Source organism: Manihot esculenta, chromosome 5, assembly GCF_001659605.2.
Source record: "Manihot esculenta cultivar AM560-2 chromosome 5, M.esculenta_v8, whole genome shotgun sequence".
Classification (NCBI taxonomy): Eukaryota; Viridiplantae; Streptophyta; class Magnoliopsida; order Malpighiales; family Euphorbiaceae; genus Manihot; species Manihot esculenta.
Window position 1 is genome coordinate 11,029,559 of NC_035165.2, and position 21,671 is coordinate 11,051,229.

A 21,671-nucleotide genomic window follows, 5' to 3' on the forward strand; every position below is an offset into this window, starting at 1 on the left:
CTTGATTTCAACTTACTTATCACACTATCTGCTTTATTTCTAAATACGTTCATTTTCTTATTAGGGCTTTTTATGATTTGATTATTATGAATTAAAGATATTAAAACAGAATTACTTATCATTCTTATTTTAACTTTATTTTTACATATATAACTCTATATAAAATATAAGTTGAATTTTTAAACACAATTTTTAATACTCTATATATAGGTGAATTTTGTGTTAAGCAGCTAAGACTAAACTAACACCTCTTTTAATTAGCTCGGGATTAAATTAGTACATTTCCTGAAATTATTTTTGTTAACTCTAAAATAGTAAAAGTTAATTGTAGGATTTTAAAATGCGATAGTTACAACTTGATAATAGATTTATAACATATTATATAAAAAAACTAATTAGTGTTGATTAATTAATCTTTTACTAATATTTGTAACAAATAGGAATTCATTACCAATTTTATAATGATTAGTAATGGATTTATGCTCTTACTACTAAAATTAAAATTGCTGACATAAAAATTTCTCTTTCCTCTCGCAAATAATAATATGCTTTGTGATTGAAAAATCCCCAACATTCCATACCTTTTTCTTCCTATTTGCAGTGAATAAGCATCAACAAGTATAATTATAAAAGTTAATATATTAAATATTATCTAAATTGTTGATTATTTGTATATTACACGACAGAATCACTAACTATATTCAATTCGCAACCTAATAGATTAGGTAGATACTATTTTACATGTTATTTGAGGTTATTCATAAAAAGAATGATACTCAGAGTTTCTCGATGTACACTCAAAAGTCATTATTTATACAAGAAGTATATAAATTATTAATTAAATATTTGATTTTATAATATATGATATGCATTTCTTGCACAAATGCTTTCTAACTCTAAAAGAAAGAAATATCATAGATATAGAATGAGAGTAGTTGTGTATCTCGAATTGATAACGCCCAGTGTTCTATAAGGCAGTGAGTAGAAAAAAAAAAAAAAGAAAAGTGCACCATTTTAGATTGCAAACATGAATAATTATTATAATAGAGACTTCAAAAGCTCAACTAAAAGGACCGATAAATTACCTCTAAATTGTCATAACTAGAAGAAAGTGATGTGACAATGAGAACACAACAAACATACAAACATATAGTTTCTTCTATTTTTTCATGAGTCACGTGATAGGATTATCATTACATTGAGTTTTTTTTTTAAAAAATTTAGATATTATTATTATTATTATTATTATTATGTGTTTGAGTTAATTTATCATATATATAATATTAGATTTATGAATTTATTATTGGGATAAGTTGTAGTATTTAAGTGTATTATTAATGGAAATTTTGTTTTTGAATTATTAAAAATAATAACTGAAATGTCAATTACTAAATTATTCTGTTTCTAATATTTTACAAATAAAATTGAATTTAATAATTAATATTTTATTACAAGTTCGTTATTAATTAATAACGGATACATAAATCCTAGCATTGAAATTTATCCTAATAGATTTTATCTGTTAATTAATATTATTATTAATTATTAATATTCATTTCAAATACTTCTTTATCTTATAATTTAAAAAATGTTAAATTTTATTAAAAAGTGAAAATATTTTTAGAAAATTCTTAAAATAAAATAAAATAAAATAAAATTTATAATAAACAATAATTTAAAATAAATAAATAAAAATTGTGGACATAGAGTACTTACTATTTAAATATATGAAATTTGAAATATTAATTTTACCTATGAATATATTTAATTTAATTAAAATAATTTATTATTATTATGGAATTTCGTAGATCTCCATCTTTTATAATGCACCATTAATTTTTTTATTGAAGATGGATTAGTTAAGCTATGTATTTGTCGTTAGATGTTTTATTTTAAATTTTTCCAAGAATTTTTTAGTTGGATCTTATTTAACTTTTACTGTAAAATCTATAAATTCTTTTTTTCAGAATATTTATAATATTGAAAATTACAGAAATAAAAATTATTATTATTATTATTATTATGTGTTTAAAAAAATAAATAATAAATAAAGACACAAGTGGCACTGGAGAGCCACGTGTTGGAGAAAAGCAGAGTAATTAAGGTGACAGTGATTAATAATGATGAAAGCGGGAGATGCAGGAACATAGAGATCTTCAGAGGATGATTTGCTAGGACACGTCACTGATGTTAACGTGGACTTTATTTCAGATTCTCCGACACATCTGGTTTGCCACGTATTTTTACTTTTCTTATTATAAAAAAGAAAAATAAAAAAAAATATATATATATATATAAACAACAAGGACACCGATGCAGTTGTGATGCAATCATCATAGCTTTTGATTGCGGCTACCACTTTATTTACGAGTATCTAAACTATAATAAAACTTTTCAAAATTAATTTTCTTTAAAGCAAAATTCTTAATACTGTATTTTTAAAGTTTTAAAATTCAAGCATCAAAATATTAAATGAGTGCTAACCTAATGTAATAAATTATATGTTTCCCATTAACCTAATTAAAAATAAATTTATTTAGTTTGTTATTTTGGTTGCAATATTCAAATCCTATTAATAAAATTATGTTTATCTAATAACATATGCACTGTGAAACCCAATCATAAACATACTTGTTAATTAATAAGATATGGTTTCAGATTCTAGTCGGATTTTTTTTAAATCCTACGGCAGCTGCACAACCCCTTCAGTATGCTATAAATGATTTATGAATAGAAAAAATTCTAGAACAAAATGAGAGGTTGCTAACCAACTTTTAGGAGTGCAGGACAAGCTCAAAGGGTTGCAGATTTTTTTTATCAGTTGAGACTCTCCTTTCACCACGTCCATAGAGTGGTCTATGGGTTCATAATTACTCCTTTTATATTTAAACCACTCTTTTTTTTATTCTCTTAATACTTTTTACAGTTTGACCTGTGGCAATTACCCAAAAAATCTAAGCAATATTTTTCTACAAAATAAAAGAAAAAAAATAATAAAAAGGAAAATCCTAACCATTGGCATTGGCCAAGTTCATTCTCAGGCAATTGCGAACCAGACAATTAGAGTTTCAATGTAGATTGAAAAGCGCCTGTGCATTGTGGTTGAAAGGTAGAATCAGTTAAAATTCTATTACCAGTTTAGTTATTTTTATCAACTTATATAAATTGAATTATATTAAATATAATTTTAAATTAATTTTTAACATTTTTTAACTATATATATTTTTTTTTAAAAAAAATCCAGTTTTATCAATCTTCATAGTATACATATAATAAAAAAAATTAAAGCATATATCGAAATTAGACAAGATGTATCATCTCCAAATATTTCCTCAAATAAAAAGCCAATAGAAATTTAAGTACTAAAACTTTTACGTTGATTAGTCGGAAAGTTATTTATTTAAAAGATTGCACATAATTTATAAAGTTAACACAAAATGAATTCACAGCAATTTGTAAAGTAAGGAAAATATCAATGGATCAGATGACAATAACATCACAGTGACCAGATGACAACAACATATTCAACAGATAAAGATGACAATCTGATGCAAGAACTCTGCAGGTTTCTTTCGACCCTTTTACCTATTAACATCAAACTTCTAGTGCAGTGCAGTGCAGCCACAAAATGTGCCTACGTAGAGAGAGAGAGAGAGTATGCACACGCAAGAAAAGAAGAAGAAACATTATCTTTCTAACAAAAAATGTTCTGCATTTAAGCAGATTGCAAAAATGCTTAAAATAACTCTATCAATTGTGTTAAAGGAGAAAAATAAAATCCGCAATCTTTCTTTTTTCTCTAAGAAATCCGCAATCTCATTCATTGCCTAAATAATTCTCTATTTGAATATTCGACCAAAAAATTTAATTAAACAAAATTCAAGCAGAAAGCAGCAAACTAGTTCTTTCCACCTGATGACTGAGCTTGAACTTGAACATCTCGGGCAACTCTTCCTCCCCCATTCTGATAAACTTTCTGGTTAGCTTCCCCATTGCGTCTACCACTACCACTACCACTACCACTACCACGGGACTGACCACCAGATGATCCTCCCTGATTGTCAAACTCGTTCCTCCCATAGCCACGTCCTCCGCCAAAGTTACCTCGACTCCTAAAGCTGTCATTTCGGAAACCAACCTTTCTACTTGGGAATTTCCCACCTTCATTATTGGCTACAAAGGCGACCAAATGAGGTTAAGCTTATATTACGCCTAAAGAACTTCAGCTATCAAATTGTTTGAGCCATAATTAACAAGATTTAATTCAAGCAAATATAACTTCAAAAGAATAAGAGAACGAAACAGGAAAAGGATGTTTGACTTGACTTGCCTTTCTTTTCCTCAATGTGAGCCAGTCTGTCACCAATCTTGATAGAAGAAATCTGAAAAAGGGTGCCAAAGTATCAGATAAATGCAAGACCTAGTTACACAATAAATTTCATTTCAAAATGAAAAAACATTAAATACTTGAAAGGATGTCACTGTAGCAGGCATCAACAAAAATTTCAAAAGAACTAAATTTGAATAAATCTTTCTGCAGTAAAATAGCTGCATATATCTGTGTGCATGTGTGCGTAGGGATTAAATTTCTCCTGATCTCAACTCTAGACATCATTTTTCTTTCAAATTTATGATCTGATAGAGAGTGCACAGGGGACAACAAAACAAGAGATTATTAACTAGTAAAGAGAATAGAAATCAAGTTTAGACTCAATTTTATGAATAATTCAATAAGTGAACAATGCTCACAGCAACGAATTTGCAAGAACATACAAGGACAAGGAAGAGCAAAACAAAAACAAACCAAGGTTTTATTATTAAAAGAAAAATAAGAATACAAGATTAAGAATATAGCAAACATTAAGTATAGGTGGAAACAGTACCTCAAGGGCACTCTGCATAGAATTTGCAGATTCAAATTCCACAAAGCCAAAACAATTCTTCTCTTGCTGGACAGAGGAGTTGCACATGAATGAATAAGTCTCACACCAAAAGTACAGCCAAATGAAAGTGACGTTGAACATAATTAAATTAGAAATATACCTTATAACTTCTGACTTGAACACCATTAGGTTTAATAGGTCCAAATTTCTCAAAAGTCTCTACAAGCTGTTCAACAGTTGCATTCATTGGCAAATTGGCAACGAAAATGGAGTAACCCTTAACTGCAGCTGATAAATTGATAATATAAGCTCACCAAGGAAAAGCAGTAGCCTCCAGAAGGTTATAATGAAAAAAAAAACACGCACACACTAAATAAACAACAACCTGGGTTAGTAGTGTTGTTCTTTTCCACAGGTTTGTTATTTGCTGGGCGTGGGGATGCTTCAGGCACAACAATTGCACGTGATTGTTCAACAGGCTTGGCAGGTAAAATCCTCTGTTGGAATGGTTGCTTCTTATAATTCAATGCATTTGCCTGAGCCAACAAAACATAATAAATTAATTACATTCAATCATGATAATGATGTTTCTAGCAAACCTATGTGAATGAACTTACTACTGATGCATATGACTTTTTAGGAAGATCCTCCTGGACATCAGAAACAATTGCCTTGGGAACTGAGGAAGCATCAGTTTGGACTGTATTGGATGAAACCGGAGGAACATCATTCTGCTGTGTACCAACTGATGGACTAGAAACAACTTCATCAGGAGTAGAAATCTTTCCATTGTCTAATGGATGACTAGTTTCCTCAGCTTGAACAGTATCCTCCTCCAAAGAAGGAGCTGCAGGATCCACCGAAGTGTGATTGGAAACAAGAGTTGGCTCTGAAATAGCAAAAGAAACAATAATTTTTCTGACCAAAATAACAACACAGTCAGGAAACAAATGGTACTTAAAACCTACCAGGATCTGGTGTGACAGGAGCAGCTTCATCAGCATCATTAATTTTAATGGGCACCGCTGCTTCTTCATCCACATACCTAAAAACATCATTCAGAACAAAATAGGCCCGACTGTCCTGTGGGGCTAGGAAGAATACTTGTGTAAACTTCCGTCTTATATTCTCCTTCCCAGTAAAAAAGCCAGTCACCAAAACAATCACCCCATCTCCAAAAGACTCTTGAGCATCAGTGGTCAATATTTCAACCACACAATCCTTATAGTCAAGGGAAAGGATCATCTTGTCAATGCCCTGTCCCAAGAAAGGAATTACCATTTACATCATTAGACAATGCAAACATTTTGCCCAGAGTTCTAAAAAAGGCAAGGGTTGGATGAAAGATATATTGACTTCAAGACACAAAGTCAGTTCTTACTACTCTCACAAAATAGACAAACAACCGTCTGCAGGACAGGTATGGACCACTACTAGTAATATAACAACCAACAAGCTTTTTAACCAAAGCATGATACATTTGACAAAGCACATGCAAGCTATTACACATGCCATTTTGCATAAAATATATGGTAATAGAGGGAATTGCCAAACAGAACTACAAATAAATCAAGCTTCTTCTTCAATTGTAGAGAAGTAATACATGGTGGCAATGCAACAGTGCTTATCGCGAGTGAAAAAACTCATGTTTTAAAGAACATCTTAAAGCATAGCAATTGCAACCCATTTAAGTGAGATGCTGCAATATTACTACTGATAAAGTTATTCCAGAAAATCCACAAACATCAATATGTAGTTATCGCAAGTTTCAGAGAGCTTACATCTAAAGTTGATGCAGATGACATGAGACCATCAAAATCTGGCCGGCTAATCACACTAGAATTTTGGTAAAATTTGTGAACCACCTCTGGAGACTTGGACAGTATATTATAGTACTGCTCCACAAATGCATTCCCCACCACCTGAGGAGTGGGGGTAGATTCTTCTGCCTGGGTCGCCATCCCTGCCAAAATATATTTAAATTATTTTAGTACGCAGGGAGAAATTCAAAACAAAAAAAAGCATAAAAAATCATGAATTAATAGAAATAATGAACTAGACCTAAAATACATGAAATCAGACACAGCATGGCCAAATATACTATTTTCTCGTACAAATAGAATAACATAGAGCCATTGCAAATGAAGATCCCAGTCCTATGTGGACTAAATATTAATGGGAGAAGCCAGCTCCTTAATCAATCAAAGTAATTAAGATATAAGCAATAACAGCAATAATACTATGTTATATGGTCAGGCACAGGTCCAACCCAAAACCCAACCTAAAGCTCTCAATAATATTGATGAACGATATACCTTAATAGCAGGAATCATGTATAATATTGCACAAAATCTAGTGGAATCATTAAACATCTAATTATTTGTTCAATTTGGCCCGCTTCAGGTAAAACAAAAACTTAGGGAACCCTACTTACGGAAATTTTTGAATTTTGATCACCTTGCTGCTTCAAATGACATTCAAAAGCAGTTTCATAACAAAGACAACTTTTTTTTATTACGTTACCAGCAGATAGAGTCATATATAAGCAATTTTATTTACTACCCGAAAAGGATCAAGCAGGACAACAACCGGGAGGGAAAAAAAAAAAGAGAATTTTAGTTCTGAAAACATCAAGCAGGCACTACCTTTAGGTCAAAAGTTCAGAACTTGATCAATCAAAAACTCAAATTCCAGATCTAAATTACAAAATTAACAAACAAAAAAACAAGCAAATCTAGAAATCAGGAAGTACCCAATCCATAGGAAAGCAAAACAAACTAACCCAGACCCACGCTAATTCAATCAATAAATTTAGGATCAACCCAGTTAAACAACGATATTTTGACAAACAAAAACGCAAACAATCAACCGATTCAACCAACCCAGAGAAAAAGAGAGACGGAACTGAAGGCTACCTCGTTAAGCGCAATCAGATTCTCTCTCTGGCCAAGAGAGAGAGAGATGAAAAATTGAGACAGATAAAAGAGAGAAAGTGGCGGCAGGAGCTAGAGATCATAAAAGAGGCATAAAGGGGAGTTTTGGGGTTTGAGGGACTCCTTAATCCCTACGGTTCCCGACCGTCAATAGATTTTGGTTTCAACAGTGAGTTAGACTCACTGTGAGAGTTCTTAAGTTGTGTGTTCTGTACATGCCTCTCTCTCTCTTCCCTGCGTCCTCCTTTTTTTGGTTCGTGGTATATATTCAGAATGTGGGGTCCACCACTACGAAGCACGTGAGGTTGGTGTGGGACCTCAGTAAATAGAGTTTTCGCAGCCCTGATTGCCTTTGATTGGTCTCTCAAATCGATCTTGATGTGGATTGACGGCGTTGATTTTGTTGATTTAGATGAGCTGGCATTGTATTGAAGATAGGTTAGAGGTGTGGTGTAACCACGCTCTCTGAAGGGAAGTGGAAACATGCAGGCAGTGGGTTGCACGCGCGGTTTAAGAGCTGTGGTTAATTGTGTTTGTTATTTATTTTAGTGATCTTTTCCATTTTGGTAAGTGAATCCTAATTTTTATTGTTTAGAAACGGTGAAAAAGCTGACATCCCCGCTACCACTAGCGGTAGCCGAAGCTGTGACACTGACGCTTGCCATTGAGCAAAAAGGACATTCTCACAGCCAATGGAGAATTAACATGTCACTAAACATCAAACCCATAAACCACCCGTAAATTAGATCAGAAACTCAGAATTTGTCGGTTTCGGTTCGGACTATTATCGTTCCGTTCAAATTTAAAAAATTAATTCACTTAAATTAATTTAAAATTTTAATTTAATTTTTTATTTATTTTAATTCAATTCAATTTAATTTTTAATTTTAAAAATTTTTATTATTTTAATTCGATTCGATTTTAATAAAAAAAATTAAATCAACCTGATTAATAATAATAATAATAATAATAATAATAATAATAATAATAATAATAAGTTATTTTTAATAATATAAAAAAATTAAATCATATTAAAATTAAAATATTTTAATTAAATTTTAAAATATTAAAAATAAAATATAAAAAATAAAAAATTTATTAAAAATTAAAACTGATCTAATTAAATTAAATTAAATTAAATCAATTTGATTTAATTTAATTTATTTTTTATAAATATTAAAATTTTAATTTTTAATTAATTTAATTTAATTTAATTTTAAACCGAAGTGGTTAAACGTTCAATGCACAATCGAAATGGTTTGGTAAACAGCACCAAACAGCTAAATTAGGATAGAGAGAAGAAAAGGGATATCGAGAGAGAGAAGTGAAAACCAGAGGAGAGGTAAAGAATTTGCGTGAATTTCAAGAAGTGCGAGTGAAATTCTAGCAATAAATTATTTACCTTTAGTGCCGTCAAATCTCTATTTAATAAATAATTCTCAAAATGCCATTTTTTTTTAAATGAATAAAGTCAGCGCTACTTTGTTCGTTCAGCCTGCAGCAAGCTTCAAAGATTTAAAGCAGGCTTTGATTTTTTTTTTTTTAAATAATTATCTTTTTATTTTTTAAATTAAACATTCTTTTATTAATTAAATCAAATTAAATACATACTAAATCCAACCATTAGACTTTCCAAAATATCTATACTAGAATTTGAAGTGTTAAATAAAAGTTTTATAAAAATATTATAATCTAAAATATTATATAAAATAATACGAGATATATATCAAATAGTGAAAGCAATATATAATTTAACTATCCTATTAAGACAGTGAACAATTAAATTAATTTGTTGTCTAACAGACTATTGAATTAACAAAATCTATCATTATCTATAATTTATTCAAATTCTAACGAATTCTCATAAATTGACGGACCCATTCATGGGCAGGGAGCCATGGACCCTCTTAAAATTTTTTAAGGATATATAAGTAATTTTTTTTTAAATATTAAAAATTTATCATTAAATCCCTACATATTTAAAAAACTTAATAACTCATCCTTGTTTCAAATTATTTAATTAAATCATCATTATATTTTATAATTTCAAATTCTTTAATCCATTTATCAAAGAAATTTTTACTATTTAGTCCCTCTCTTCTATATTATTTTTCAATTCAAAAAATTTACTTTTCATTTTCAAGATTTCAAATTCAAATCTACACTTAAAATTTTTCTTAGATTATTTACTCATTATTTAATTTATTTTTGTAATATCATTTTTATTATTAAACTATAGTTTTTTTTATTTATCTCACTTAATTACTAATATATTTATACGATTAAAATTATATAAAAAATAATTTTTAATGGGTTAGCATTTTTTTTAAAAAAATTAAATTTCAATAGTAAATTATGTATTACAATATTATATTATTTTAATAAAAAATTTTTATATAGATTTGCATGTTACAACAATAGCGGAAAGAAATTTTTTTATATTAAATATCATTAAAAATTGATTTTATAATTTATCAATAACTTATATTGAAAGATATATTTGCAAATCATAATAATGATAATATAAATTTTTTACACATATTAAAAAAATAATTTATTTTATTAACTTTTTAAATATATTATTTTAAAAGTATTAAATTTTATTAAATATTTAAAAATATTTTGAATACTTATTTGAAATAATAATAATTAATGATAGATTGATTTGAAAATAACATACAATTAAATAGGATTATAATAGTCAATTATATATTACTATAATAAAAGAAATTGAATAATAATTTTAAAATAATAATAAAAATATTGACAAAATAATAAAACAAGAGATATTTAAATCCAATCCCTGAATTAAATTTCTGCATCTGACCGAAAAAATAGCATCCACAATAATTCATGCATCAAACTCCACATAAATATTTGTGAGATGATTGTCCTTGATCCAAAAAAAAAAAGACTTTCTAAGAGTTAAAACTACTACAAGTTTAATGGAAAAGATAGATCCATAGAAACCGGTCAGACCCATAAAAAAATGTTCTCTAGCATCTCTAATACCTGCAGCATAAGTTGAATAACTACTGTAATCATGAATACTAATATTAATATTATATTTTAGCGGATCCCGTTTTGTAGTGATGGTACCCCTATCAGAATGTACTACTAATTCGTGAGAGTTCACATTCATCCAATCGCCTAAAATTCAAAGGCCAGATAATACAACTTCATATGCACTAGATGTCTTATTATGTCATAATAAGCCTCCACATTATCATACCTACTCGAACTAATCGATAACTTTAAAATATTCCATATGCATGAGGGCAAAAAGAAAAATGCGATGAACTCTCATTTTTTGAACAATAGAGGTAATAGGTAGAAATATTGATAGATTTCGATTATAATTTGAGTTTTGTGGATAGAATATATCTAAGGATTCTCTCCAATGAAATTTTTAAATTTTAAAAACATATATAACGTTTAGAACTTACTTTATATGTCATGGCAAGCAATCGAGTCTTAAGAATGTACAACAATCGACACTATACTTTTTAAAACTTGTGAAATGCGAAATAGTATTATTATAAATATTATTATTATTATATTATAATAATATATTTATATTATATTAATTTAATAATATTATTTATAATATAATTTTTATAATAATATAATTTTTATAATAATTTTCATAATAATAAATTTAATATATTTTATTATTTTTAATATATTAATATAGTAATATTGTAATAAAATAATGTACACGTTTAATAACATCATAATATCATTTCATGATTCTAAATATTTTGAATGTCAGTTTTTTTATTAATTTTTATAATATTTTTATATATTAAAAATAATAAAATATATTAAATATAATAATTACATGTCAATAAACATATAACTGATATTATTTTTAATTATAGTATTATTACAATAATATATTAAAAATAATATTAAATTATTTATTATTATAAAAAAATAAAATTAAAATATTTCAAGTTTAATTATCGTAACATTAAATATCCATATTAATTAATTAATTTATTTAATTATAAATTATAAACAATTCAATAATATCGTATCAGTTTAATCAAGAATAATATATTTTATAAGAACAATTCAATAATATGGTATAAGTATATTTAGTGATGAAGTTTTTTAATCATTTTTTATAATATATTTTATTATTTTTAATATATTAATATAATAATTTTATAATTAGATAGTAATTGTGCTCTCATATACATTAATCACACGATAATATTATTTTGTAATTCTAAATTTTTCCGGCATATTTTAATTACCAGTTTTATAGTACCTTTAAATATTAAGGATAATAAAATATATTATATATTAAAATATTAATTAAATATTTCTCTTTAATTTTTTAATAATTTTATACACCTCTAATCACAGAATAATATAATTTTATAATTTTAAATATTAATATTTTTAATATATTAATATTTAATATATTTTATTATTAATATTTAAATATTTATATATTTATTATTATGAAAAAAAACAATGAAAATATAATTATAAATTTGACAAAAAAAACAATGAAAATATAATTATAAATTTATTGGTTCAATTATCTTGTCGTTCATCTAAACACAATTTAATGAAAAATTATAAGACTAAAAGGTTAAATGTTAACTATGTATGATAGTTAAAGATATTAAATTTTATTTCTAGTTTAAATTTATTCTGAAATATTATTTGAAGGTCAAATAAAATCATAACTAATTTTATTTAGTCTTAATTTCAAGAAAAATATAAAATAAAAAAGAAAATTTTATATTTTAGTATTCGTCCGATAAAGTAAATTTATTATCATGATCTGATATAGGGTTTTACAAGGGGTTTATAAGCTTGGTCTGAGAGGAGGGTTCTCATATTCTTTTATTCTTTTCTTTTATCTACCAGTGACGTGTAACGGCCTCACTGTTATTGGGTCACCTGTCTCTGCCATACAGATACAGACGTACGAGAATATCAGATCTTAAATCTCTGCTCTATGCGTAACGACCATTTTCCTCCTGATACGCATGCGGATGAACCCACTAGGCGAATGGGCTGACTACCTTTTGTCCTCCGGACTGAACTGGAAGATGAGATTAGGATTGGAGTCCAGGGAAAATCTGATCTTAGGACCGAAAGGATTGGGTCGACTCGATTGAGAGGCTTTAGAGGGAGTCCGGTCTTCAGGCCGAGTGGGCTGAATCTAGTTTATGAAGGAGGCTTAAGAGCTTTCAAATAATAGACTATTATCATGGGTCAGGTCTCAGACCGGAATGGTGAAATCCAGCGGTCATCATACGACATCACTAAATTATTATAATTCATTAAAAATATATAAATTAATTAATTAATTAATATAAATATTTAAAATTATAAAAATTATATTTATATTTTATTAAATTATTTTTATGCAGTCGTACTTATTTAATTGCAGAATAATAATAATAATGTCATGGCATTGAAATTATACAATATTAGTAATATTTTTTATTTAATATTAATAATAAAATGTATTAAATTTTGGTATTGGAGAAAGACGAATAAACCGGATAAAGGGACATTGTGTATGGGCGAACAGAAGGACATTTTAAGAATCTAAAAGAAGATGCAATTTGAAGGCAAAAAAGACAAAACGCAGTCCTCAATTGCTACCGTTCATAGACCATAGCAATTGAGGACAGAGTTATATTATATTATATATATATTTTACAATTCAATCATTGGATTCTGACAAACTCTACATTTTAGTATTACTATTTTGAATAAGAAACAAATTAGCCACTAACATATATTTTTGTTAATATAAAAATTATTATGTTAATTTATACTTTGTCTTGCATCTACAACTATATTATAAATTACTTGCTTCATAATTTTTGTCCTTTTATTTTTTACACATATTAATAAAATAATTTTTTAATTATACTTATATTAAAAATATTTTAAATATTCATTTAAAAAAATAACATTTAATGAGAGATTATTTTAAAATTAAAATAAAATTAAATAGCATTATAATAATTAATTTATATGTTATTATAATATAAAAAATAAAGTAAATAATAACTTTGAGATGATTAAAAAAATAAATAAAAATTATAAGATAAAATGAATATCATTTAATAATTTGTTGTGTTTGAATATGTTAATAAGTTATTGATATGAAAAAAAGCTGCAAAGAGTTGGATATATATTTAAAAAAAGCTAACAAAAGTGAGGCTCTGCATTTTATTTATTGAAATACTAATTATTATTATTTATTATTTTAATTTATTATTAGTTATTATATTTTTCAACCAAGTGTTAGATAATCAATTAGATACATTTCTTAATACCAAAAGAGACGAAAACCAACTTAAATAAGAAGAGGGGCGAAAGTAAAATTAACAAAATAATTTTAAACATATAATTTAATTATTATTTTATTAAAATGAATTATTCTAAAATTGCATAAAATCTTAAAATTAAAAGTATTAGATAAAATTAGTAATAAGTGAAAACATGTGAATTATTTCTAATTAATTTATTGTTACAGTTGAAAACAATATATATAAAATTTGTGATCAAAATTGAAAGATTAAATGATTTCATAATAATAATAATAATAAGTCCATAAAAGCTCCCAGCGAGGATTGAACTCGCGACCTTTCGCTTACGAAGCGAACGCACTGCCACTATGCTATGGAAGCAGCCGCTTTGGCTTCCCTAATGTTTGTTTAATAAAATATAAAATTGGCGCTATATTTTAAACTAAACCCTAGGGCTAGCAGAAGAGGGAGAGTCGAAAGGAGAATATGTGTGGGATCGCGCTGATCATCCGTGGCATTCGTATCGACCTATCGGCTACCCTCCTTCATTCTCAATCTCCTGCTCCTAACCCTGAGCCGGTAAGCAGTTCAAATTTTGTGTTTTCCGTCGATGCTCTAGAAGCAGCTCTCCGGCGACGAGGCCCTGATAGCTTGGGGACTAAGAAGGTCGTAATTTCTGCCGGGGATCAAGAATTGTTCTCTGCCATCGACGACGAAGATTGCCGTGCGAGACTGTTATGTTGTGCAAATAGAGAAACTTGTTCGCGAGTTCCATATGCTGTTGGCCAATTGCACTTTATTGGCGCCACATTGCAGCTTAGAGGAAGAACTGCTGTAACTCAGCCATTCGTTGATTCCTCCGGCGATATTCTTATTTATAATGGTAATACCTACTTGTGCTTCGTGTGATGGATGTTTTTTGAAGGTTGTGAAGAGACTTGCTTTTGCACTATTGAGTCTAATTCAGTGGTTGTGAATGTTTTTAAAGGTGAAATTTTTGGAGGAATTAATGTTGAAAGTGATAGCAATGATGGTGAAATTCTCATGCGAACTCTGGGAAGCTGCTGCTCCTGCAGTTCTCGAGAACATGCAAGTGCTTGCTCCAGCAATGGAAAAGGGAGAACTTCTGTTCTAGATGTTCTTTCAACAATCAAGGGCCCATGGGCTGTAATCTATTGGCAGGTAGTTGTGTGTGCTATGCTTCTATTCTTTTTTTTGTCAAAGCTCGAGTCTCTTTCCTTTTTTCCCCTGCTTTTCATTTTGGCTGTTTTACTTGGTTTATCATGTATAGGATAATTCAAGAACACTGTGGTTTGGTCGGGATGCATTTGGTAGGCGTAGCCTTCTTGTTCATTGGCCAACCATGAAGGACTCTCGGTTTCTGCTATCTTCTGTATCACCATTTTCTTCTGTTGATCGGAGTTCTGGTATATAATGATTGGTAGAGCTTTTCTTATCTTAATCCTCTAATTACCGTACTCTGTGGATGATTATGAAGATTAGATGCATGTTCTGGAACAATGTTTTCCATTAAAAGGAATAAATTTTCTGTTAGCATGTTGTTTTACTGTATTCAACTTGGATAATGTTATTTTCTTTTAGTCACCATATTCAACTTATTTATTGTGTGCAAAACTAGACTGCAGTATTGCACTCCACCAGGTCAATAAAAAGGTTTGGCTTTGCATTTAAATTTTTTTAATAAGCATTATTACCATTTAAAATCTGGGGGAGTGTCTGCGATAATCTGATGCCCAAATTATGTACATTCTTTAGGGAACCACAGAATATGCATCACTTGATGGATAAAATTGTTGCATACTATGATATACCAGTAACAATTTTCTAACACATGCCATTAACGCAGATCTTGGAGTTGAAGATAGTACAAGCCCCAGTTTTTGGGAGGAGCTTTCTTGTGGTGTATACAGTTTATCAATGAGTACTTCAGAACTGTATGGATGTCTTGTTGGTGAAATCAAGAAACACGAATGGGCTAATACAGGGCTAATAGACCTGATTAAATGGGAGAGGGTTTCTGTTGAACCTAACCCAGAAGACATATATTTTTCATGTGGTATGACTCTATTGGAATAATATAAGTCCATCTTTTTCAGATGTATTCCATTCTAATCATGCTATAATGCCACCATGGTGCATAAAATGCATAGCGTCATGATTCCAAACTTCAATTGGCTTATAGTTCCTTTTGACTAGTGAAGAATGAGCACAGTTGAGTGCAAGTTTTCTTTGACTTTGTAGGGCCTGATCAAAGCTCTGTGTCATTGCCTGCCCAAAATGTGTTAAATGCTTTAAGGAGATCCGTGATGCTGCACACATCTGTGCATAAAATTTTTCAGGTCTGGAATTTTATTGAATTGCATTGCACTTCTTATGACTGCAATAAGCTACCTGTTCATTCTCAAAGTATTGCATCTTTTAGTTTGATCAACAAAGCATTCAAATAAGGCTCCATTCATTCAAGGAAAGTAACTTGTCTATGGAAATTCTTTTTATGAAACAGTGACTATTTATTGTTGGTGGTTTAATTGCTATAATGAAAATCAGTTAGAAAATTCTGGCATATGGATTACAGTGGATATATTATTTTTTCTTTGAATAAAATGTTGAAAAATTTTGGACCTAAAAGACTTCAAACTTTCAAAGTTCTATATTAGGATTTTCATATAAGAAACTATAACAGAAAAAGGTTAATTATGGTTGTCACATGCTGGAGAAGATTGATGGTAGTTGGTACTAATGGATATGTGCACTTATGTTGTTCGTTTATAGTTTATTTATTCTTTTTACTGCTTTTTTGGTTTTACACCCCCACCATCTCAAGAACGCAAAAGGCTCCATTTGTTTTGCAGAAAGTGTTTTCCTAGTCAAAAGGTTTCTAAATCACTTTCACAACACCACCACCTCAAGAACACAAAAGGCTCCATTTGTTTTGCAGAAAGTGTTTTCCAGAAAATGTTTTCCTAGTCAAAGTGTTTCTAAATCACTTTCACAAAAACTTTTTCCCATTTTGGGAAAGACTTAAAAGAAGTTGCAGTGATTTATTATCCTCCTCCCCAGCTCTTATTGTCTGATTAACAAAAGCGGAGAATCAAGTTCTGTGTTCTGATTGCTGCAATCTCCAAAGCTTCATTTATATGCTTAGTTATTTATTCTTTCAATTTAATAACACCCTTTATATTTGAATCCACAGGTAGAAACATCTGATACTGGAAAACAGGAACTTGTTCCAGTGGCAATCCTGTTTTCTGGTGGTTTGGATTCTATGATCCTTGCAGCATTATTGGATGAGTGTCTAGATACCAGCTGTAAGTCTGTCCCCTTTCTGCTAAACTAGACTTTTCATTTCCTTCTGTCATGTTTCCTTGTCTTAAAATTTGTGCTTTTCTAATCAGTGTTTAAGTTAACAAGTGTATGAAGAAGCAATAATGCTTGACATTTAACAATCTTTTATGATCTTTTGCCCTTATGCTCTAAGTAGGTCTCTTTATAGGGCTGAGCATGCTTCTTGGGTACTCTAGACTGGATCCGAGAATTGAATTGGAACTGGGAAAACTGACACTGCAAGAATTACTATTTTGGTTTTTTTATTCTTTATCAAAACTCTAATCAAACCCAAGTCAAAACTGATTTTGTACATTTGACTGTTCTTGATTCAGTGCTGGTTCTTGTCAGTACATATGCTTATCTGTTTAAATGGGAAATGCTATTCCTTAATTTTATAGTTTTCTCAGCGTGTTTAACATGACTTTCTGGTTCTCCTTTTAGTTTGGCCCATCTCTAACATTTTGGATCCATAGACAGCTGGTTGAAATTTAGTCTTTTGGATGTTTGGTCAAGCTAATTTGCCAATAAAATTCCCTTGGCAGATGGAATTGATTTACTTAATGTGAGCTTTGATGGTCAGTTTGCTCCTGATAGAATATCTGCCAAGGCAGGATTTGAGGAACTTAGAAGAATTGCACCATTGAGAAGGTATAGAAATCAATGTTTCACTTAGATCTGATGTTTTATGCTTGAAACCTTGTATCTTCCACCTTAGATTACTTTACATCTTCTAGCTTTTTATATCAAAGATATGTAAGTGATGTTTGGAAATTTTTGTGCGCATGCAGTGCATTTATTTTATGCCAAAGGTTGCATAGTATTTAGTGATAATTGGAGAACAATACATTTGAGCACAAATTAAGAAATCAAAATTAAATCAAGTCCAGAATAACGACCACCAGGTCAATTTGTAGTTCACAGTAAATTAGGGACAATATGAGTTCCTCATCCAGCAAGAAGGCAAATGTTTTGAGCTATAATCTTTTATTCATAATAATTCCTCTTGGTTATTAGTCCATTTTGTCCATTTACATTTCTGGTATTAAATTCAGTTTTGATTTGGGATGCAGGTGGAAACTTGTAGAGATTGATGCTGATTTGTCAAAGTTGACTTTGGAAATGAAGCATGTTATGTCTCTCATTAACCCTGCAAATACTTATATGGTAATTGATTTCTTCTGTGAACAAGTGCATTATACGTGTAGTACTTTGCAGCATAGATTTTGTAACTCGTTAATTTCTAAAGCTCCTGAAATTTAAAATAGGATTTCTAGCATTTCAGGATATGCGTGTAAGCATTTTAAGGTCTTTTTACAATTGATGAACATATCTGCTTTAAGATAAAATCAGCATGCTAATTAACATTCTAAACATGTTAGAAAATGGATATCTAGTATTACTCTTGAAAAACAATTTGCACAATGTTTCAGGACCTGAATATAGGAATTGCTTTATGGCTGGCTGCAAGTGGTTATGGTTGGGTCTCTGAAGGAACTAGCAATAACAATGATGATGAGAATCAACAGCGCATTAGATACAAATCCAGTGCCAGAATTGTCCTGGTTGGCTCTGGTGCTGATGAGCAGTGTGCTGGATATGGAAGGCATAAAACAAAATACAGATGTGGAAGGTATGTTTTAACGTGAATGGACTAAATTCCATGCATCATCATTCTCTAATAGCTTATACTGTGTATGCTAGTTTATAAATTGCAGCTGTACAATTTATTTATTTTTTTTTTTGCAAATGGTGTTCTAAAGTTGGAAGGTATTTCATCATTTCTAATTTATGCCATTGGAAAATAAATGTCTATTGTTTTCTTGCTATATTTTTGTTTTTAATGTTATGTAGAACAAGGAAGAACAAAGGCATATTAAGGACCAAATCCTTTTCTCCATTGTATTATTTCATATATTATCATAATCCAAAGATCTAAAATAATAGAAAATTACCCTTGTTTATAGAGCTTACAGACCTAATCAAATAGGAATAGAAATCATAATTCAAATCCAGTTAGGAATATTAAATAACATAAACTCTAAAATAATAATTGTTGTTACCCTGGATGAGGGTGTAGCTTCTGGAAATGAAAGAAAGGGAAACAGAAAAGCAGCTTCATGATATTCTCGTGTGTCAGTAATCTAGCTTAAACATGTCTTGAAGTCTAAACACTATTGATGAAAGTTGTCCACTTTATGACAAAGAAACATAAGAAATCTTTTGCTTTATTATGGTGGTTATTTTTTTTCTAGTGGTCTTGGAGGGTGGGGGGTGGTGATTGCTTGAACGCCGGGCTTTTCTCGTCTCTCTCTCTCTCCCTCTGTTTTTTTTTTAAATAAAAAAGAGATACAATAGGAAAGCATGAAAAGGATTTTTCCAAATGAAGCCTTAGATAATCCTGTTAGGTTTTTATGCAATCGCATGTCCAATTATTATCTTATAATTTTTTCCCAGTTCGAAGGAACAACCTTTAGAGTTCGAGCACATAACATTATCATTTAAGTCTGATATACCATATGGAGATATTTGGGGGAACACATGCTCATGTTGTCATATGGTTATTCACATGCTATCGTCAGTTGGCTTGGGCTCAATGAGGAGATGAAGTTGGACATGCAAAGAATATGGAAGCGAAACATGGGGAGAGATGATAGATGCATTGCTGATAATGGGAAGGAGGTATTGCAGGCAACTCAGACAATTTTTAATCGTCTCCCTTTCTTGCTCTGGATATTAACTATCTAATTGCTTTCACCAGGCTAGATTTCCTTTCTTGGATGAAGATGTTATTAGGACTATTCTTGATATTCCTTTATGGGAGGTTGCCAACCTTAATCAACCCAGTGGGACTGGTGATAAGAAGATCCTGAGAGAGGTCAGTTTTGTATTCCTTTTGTTCTATTTTCATTCTCTTGTGTTGTAGGATGCGAATGGTGGGGATACAACTTTTTGTCATATATGCTTGGACATTTATACATCCATATGAGTTGATTGCTACAGGTCTAATGCTGAAGTGTGCAATTTACATCCTAAAAATTGTATCTGTTCCCCATGCTGTTGACAAATCAATGTCCTTTTAAGCAGGATTAGTATATTTTTCATTTCATGTGGTAAAAATTAATTGTCTTTATTACCTGTCTTGAAGGTTGCAAAAATGCTTGGTTTACATGAGGCAGCAGTTCTTCCGAAACGAGCAATCCAGGTTTTTGATATTTCTGTTCAAGAATGTTCAGCAAGCTTGGCTAGGATAATGATATGATACATCCTGTGTTAGATTTTTACCAAAGCAATTATCTGTTGGCTATAATTTGGAAAGAGGAAAAGCAAAACCAGTACCTTGAAACTACTGAAGTTCAAGACAATTTCCCTAAACCCCCAAACAACAAAATAAAAAAATAAAAAAACTCGTAAAAAACCTCAATACCTATGTGTTTGATTTTTTTATTTTGAAAGCAATAAATTCTACTGCTTTACATTTGCAGTTTGGTTCAAGAATAGCAAGGGAATCCAACCGAAAGAATTTTGGGAGTAATCGTGCAGCCAACCAGGCATCTGCCGGAAGTGTAGTGATAAATATGTCATAGCATATATAAATTTACTATCAGTACTTGGTACTGCAAATCTTGATGGCAGCTCCAAGTCATGTGTTCCTCTGATCCTAAAACTGTGGCCAACAGTGGATGGAGTGATGTCGACTGCTATCCCGCGGCGGCACTTTTTCGGTGAACATTTTTGCACATTTTTCTGTCAATGGAATTGGAAGGCACCAGAGACATGCCGGTTGTGCTTTTGATTCTTTGAATTGGCTTTTGACAAGAATTTGGGCAATCCAGTATTACTGCTTGACTGAATCTAGTGCCTATCACGACAGCAAGTGTTCCAGGAATTTCAGGTGTTAACATTTGGATGTTATGAAATTTTTTCCATCATTTAACATGAATCAAAACTCAAGCAGACATGGTCCCTGAACATTCGGAAAAATCTGCATTTATATATTGATGATGATCTCCTTAGAGGACGTTTGTCATATCTTATAAAAATTAATTTACAAGTATTCAGTATTTTTAAATCTATTTTGTTTGATTAAAATGTGTATTTAATAAAAAATTAGCTTATAAGTATAAAAACGAGTATTTTTGTTATTAAATTATTTTTCAATCAATAGATTAAATTAATTTTTTACTATAATATTAGTGAAAAATGTTTTTTTGTTTCAT

General features: G+C 29.9%; 2 protein-coding genes and 1 non-coding gene across 4 annotated transcripts; 1 reads left to right on the plus strand and 2 right to left on the minus strand.

Moving 5' to 3' along the window:
- Positions 1-3,671: 3,671 nt before the first annotated feature.
- On the minus strand, positions 3,672-8,061 carry LOC110615855 (nuclear transport factor 2). 2 transcript variants are annotated; one of them, XM_021758028.2, is made up of 9 exons: positions 7,799-8,061; positions 6,665-6,846; positions 5,852-6,140; positions 5,501-5,772; positions 5,269-5,419; positions 5,044-5,165; positions 4,884-4,949; positions 4,331-4,382; positions 3,672-4,173 (listed from the first exon to the last, which is right to left on the minus strand). In XM_021758028.2, the coding sequence occupies exons 2-9, from the start codon at positions 6,842-6,844 to the stop codon at positions 3,899-3,901; spliced, it is 1,407 nt and encodes a 468-aa protein (XP_021613720.1). In that variant the 5' UTR covers positions 6,845-6,846; positions 7,799-8,061; the 3' UTR covers positions 3,672-3,898. The 2 variants fall into 2 exon arrangements, with proteins under 2 accessions (XP_021613720.1, XP_021613719.1); XM_021758027.2 differs by having other exon boundaries at positions 5,044-5,171.
- Positions 8,062-14,415: 6,354 nt separating this feature from the next.
- On the minus strand, positions 14,416-14,487 carry TRNAT-CGU. Its single transcript has one exon. It is a non-coding gene; the product is annotated as a tRNA-Thr (tRNA).
- Positions 14,488-14,567: 80 nt separating this feature from the next.
- On the plus strand, positions 14,568-21,523 carry LOC110615510 (asparagine synthetase domain-containing protein 1). The gene is made up of 13 exons (XM_021757384.2): positions 14,568-14,989; positions 15,095-15,288; positions 15,398-15,533; positions 15,974-16,183; positions 16,369-16,466; positions 17,321-17,435; positions 17,997-18,102; positions 18,525-18,618; positions 18,885-19,084; positions 20,034-20,133; positions 20,213-20,329; positions 20,600-20,656; positions 20,937-21,523. The coding sequence occupies exons 1-13, from the start codon at positions 14,593-14,595 to the stop codon at positions 21,036-21,038; spliced, it is 1,926 nt and encodes a 641-aa protein (XP_021613076.1). The 5' UTR covers positions 14,568-14,592; the 3' UTR covers positions 21,039-21,523.
- The last annotated feature ends 148 nt before the right edge of the window (positions 21,524-21,671 follow it).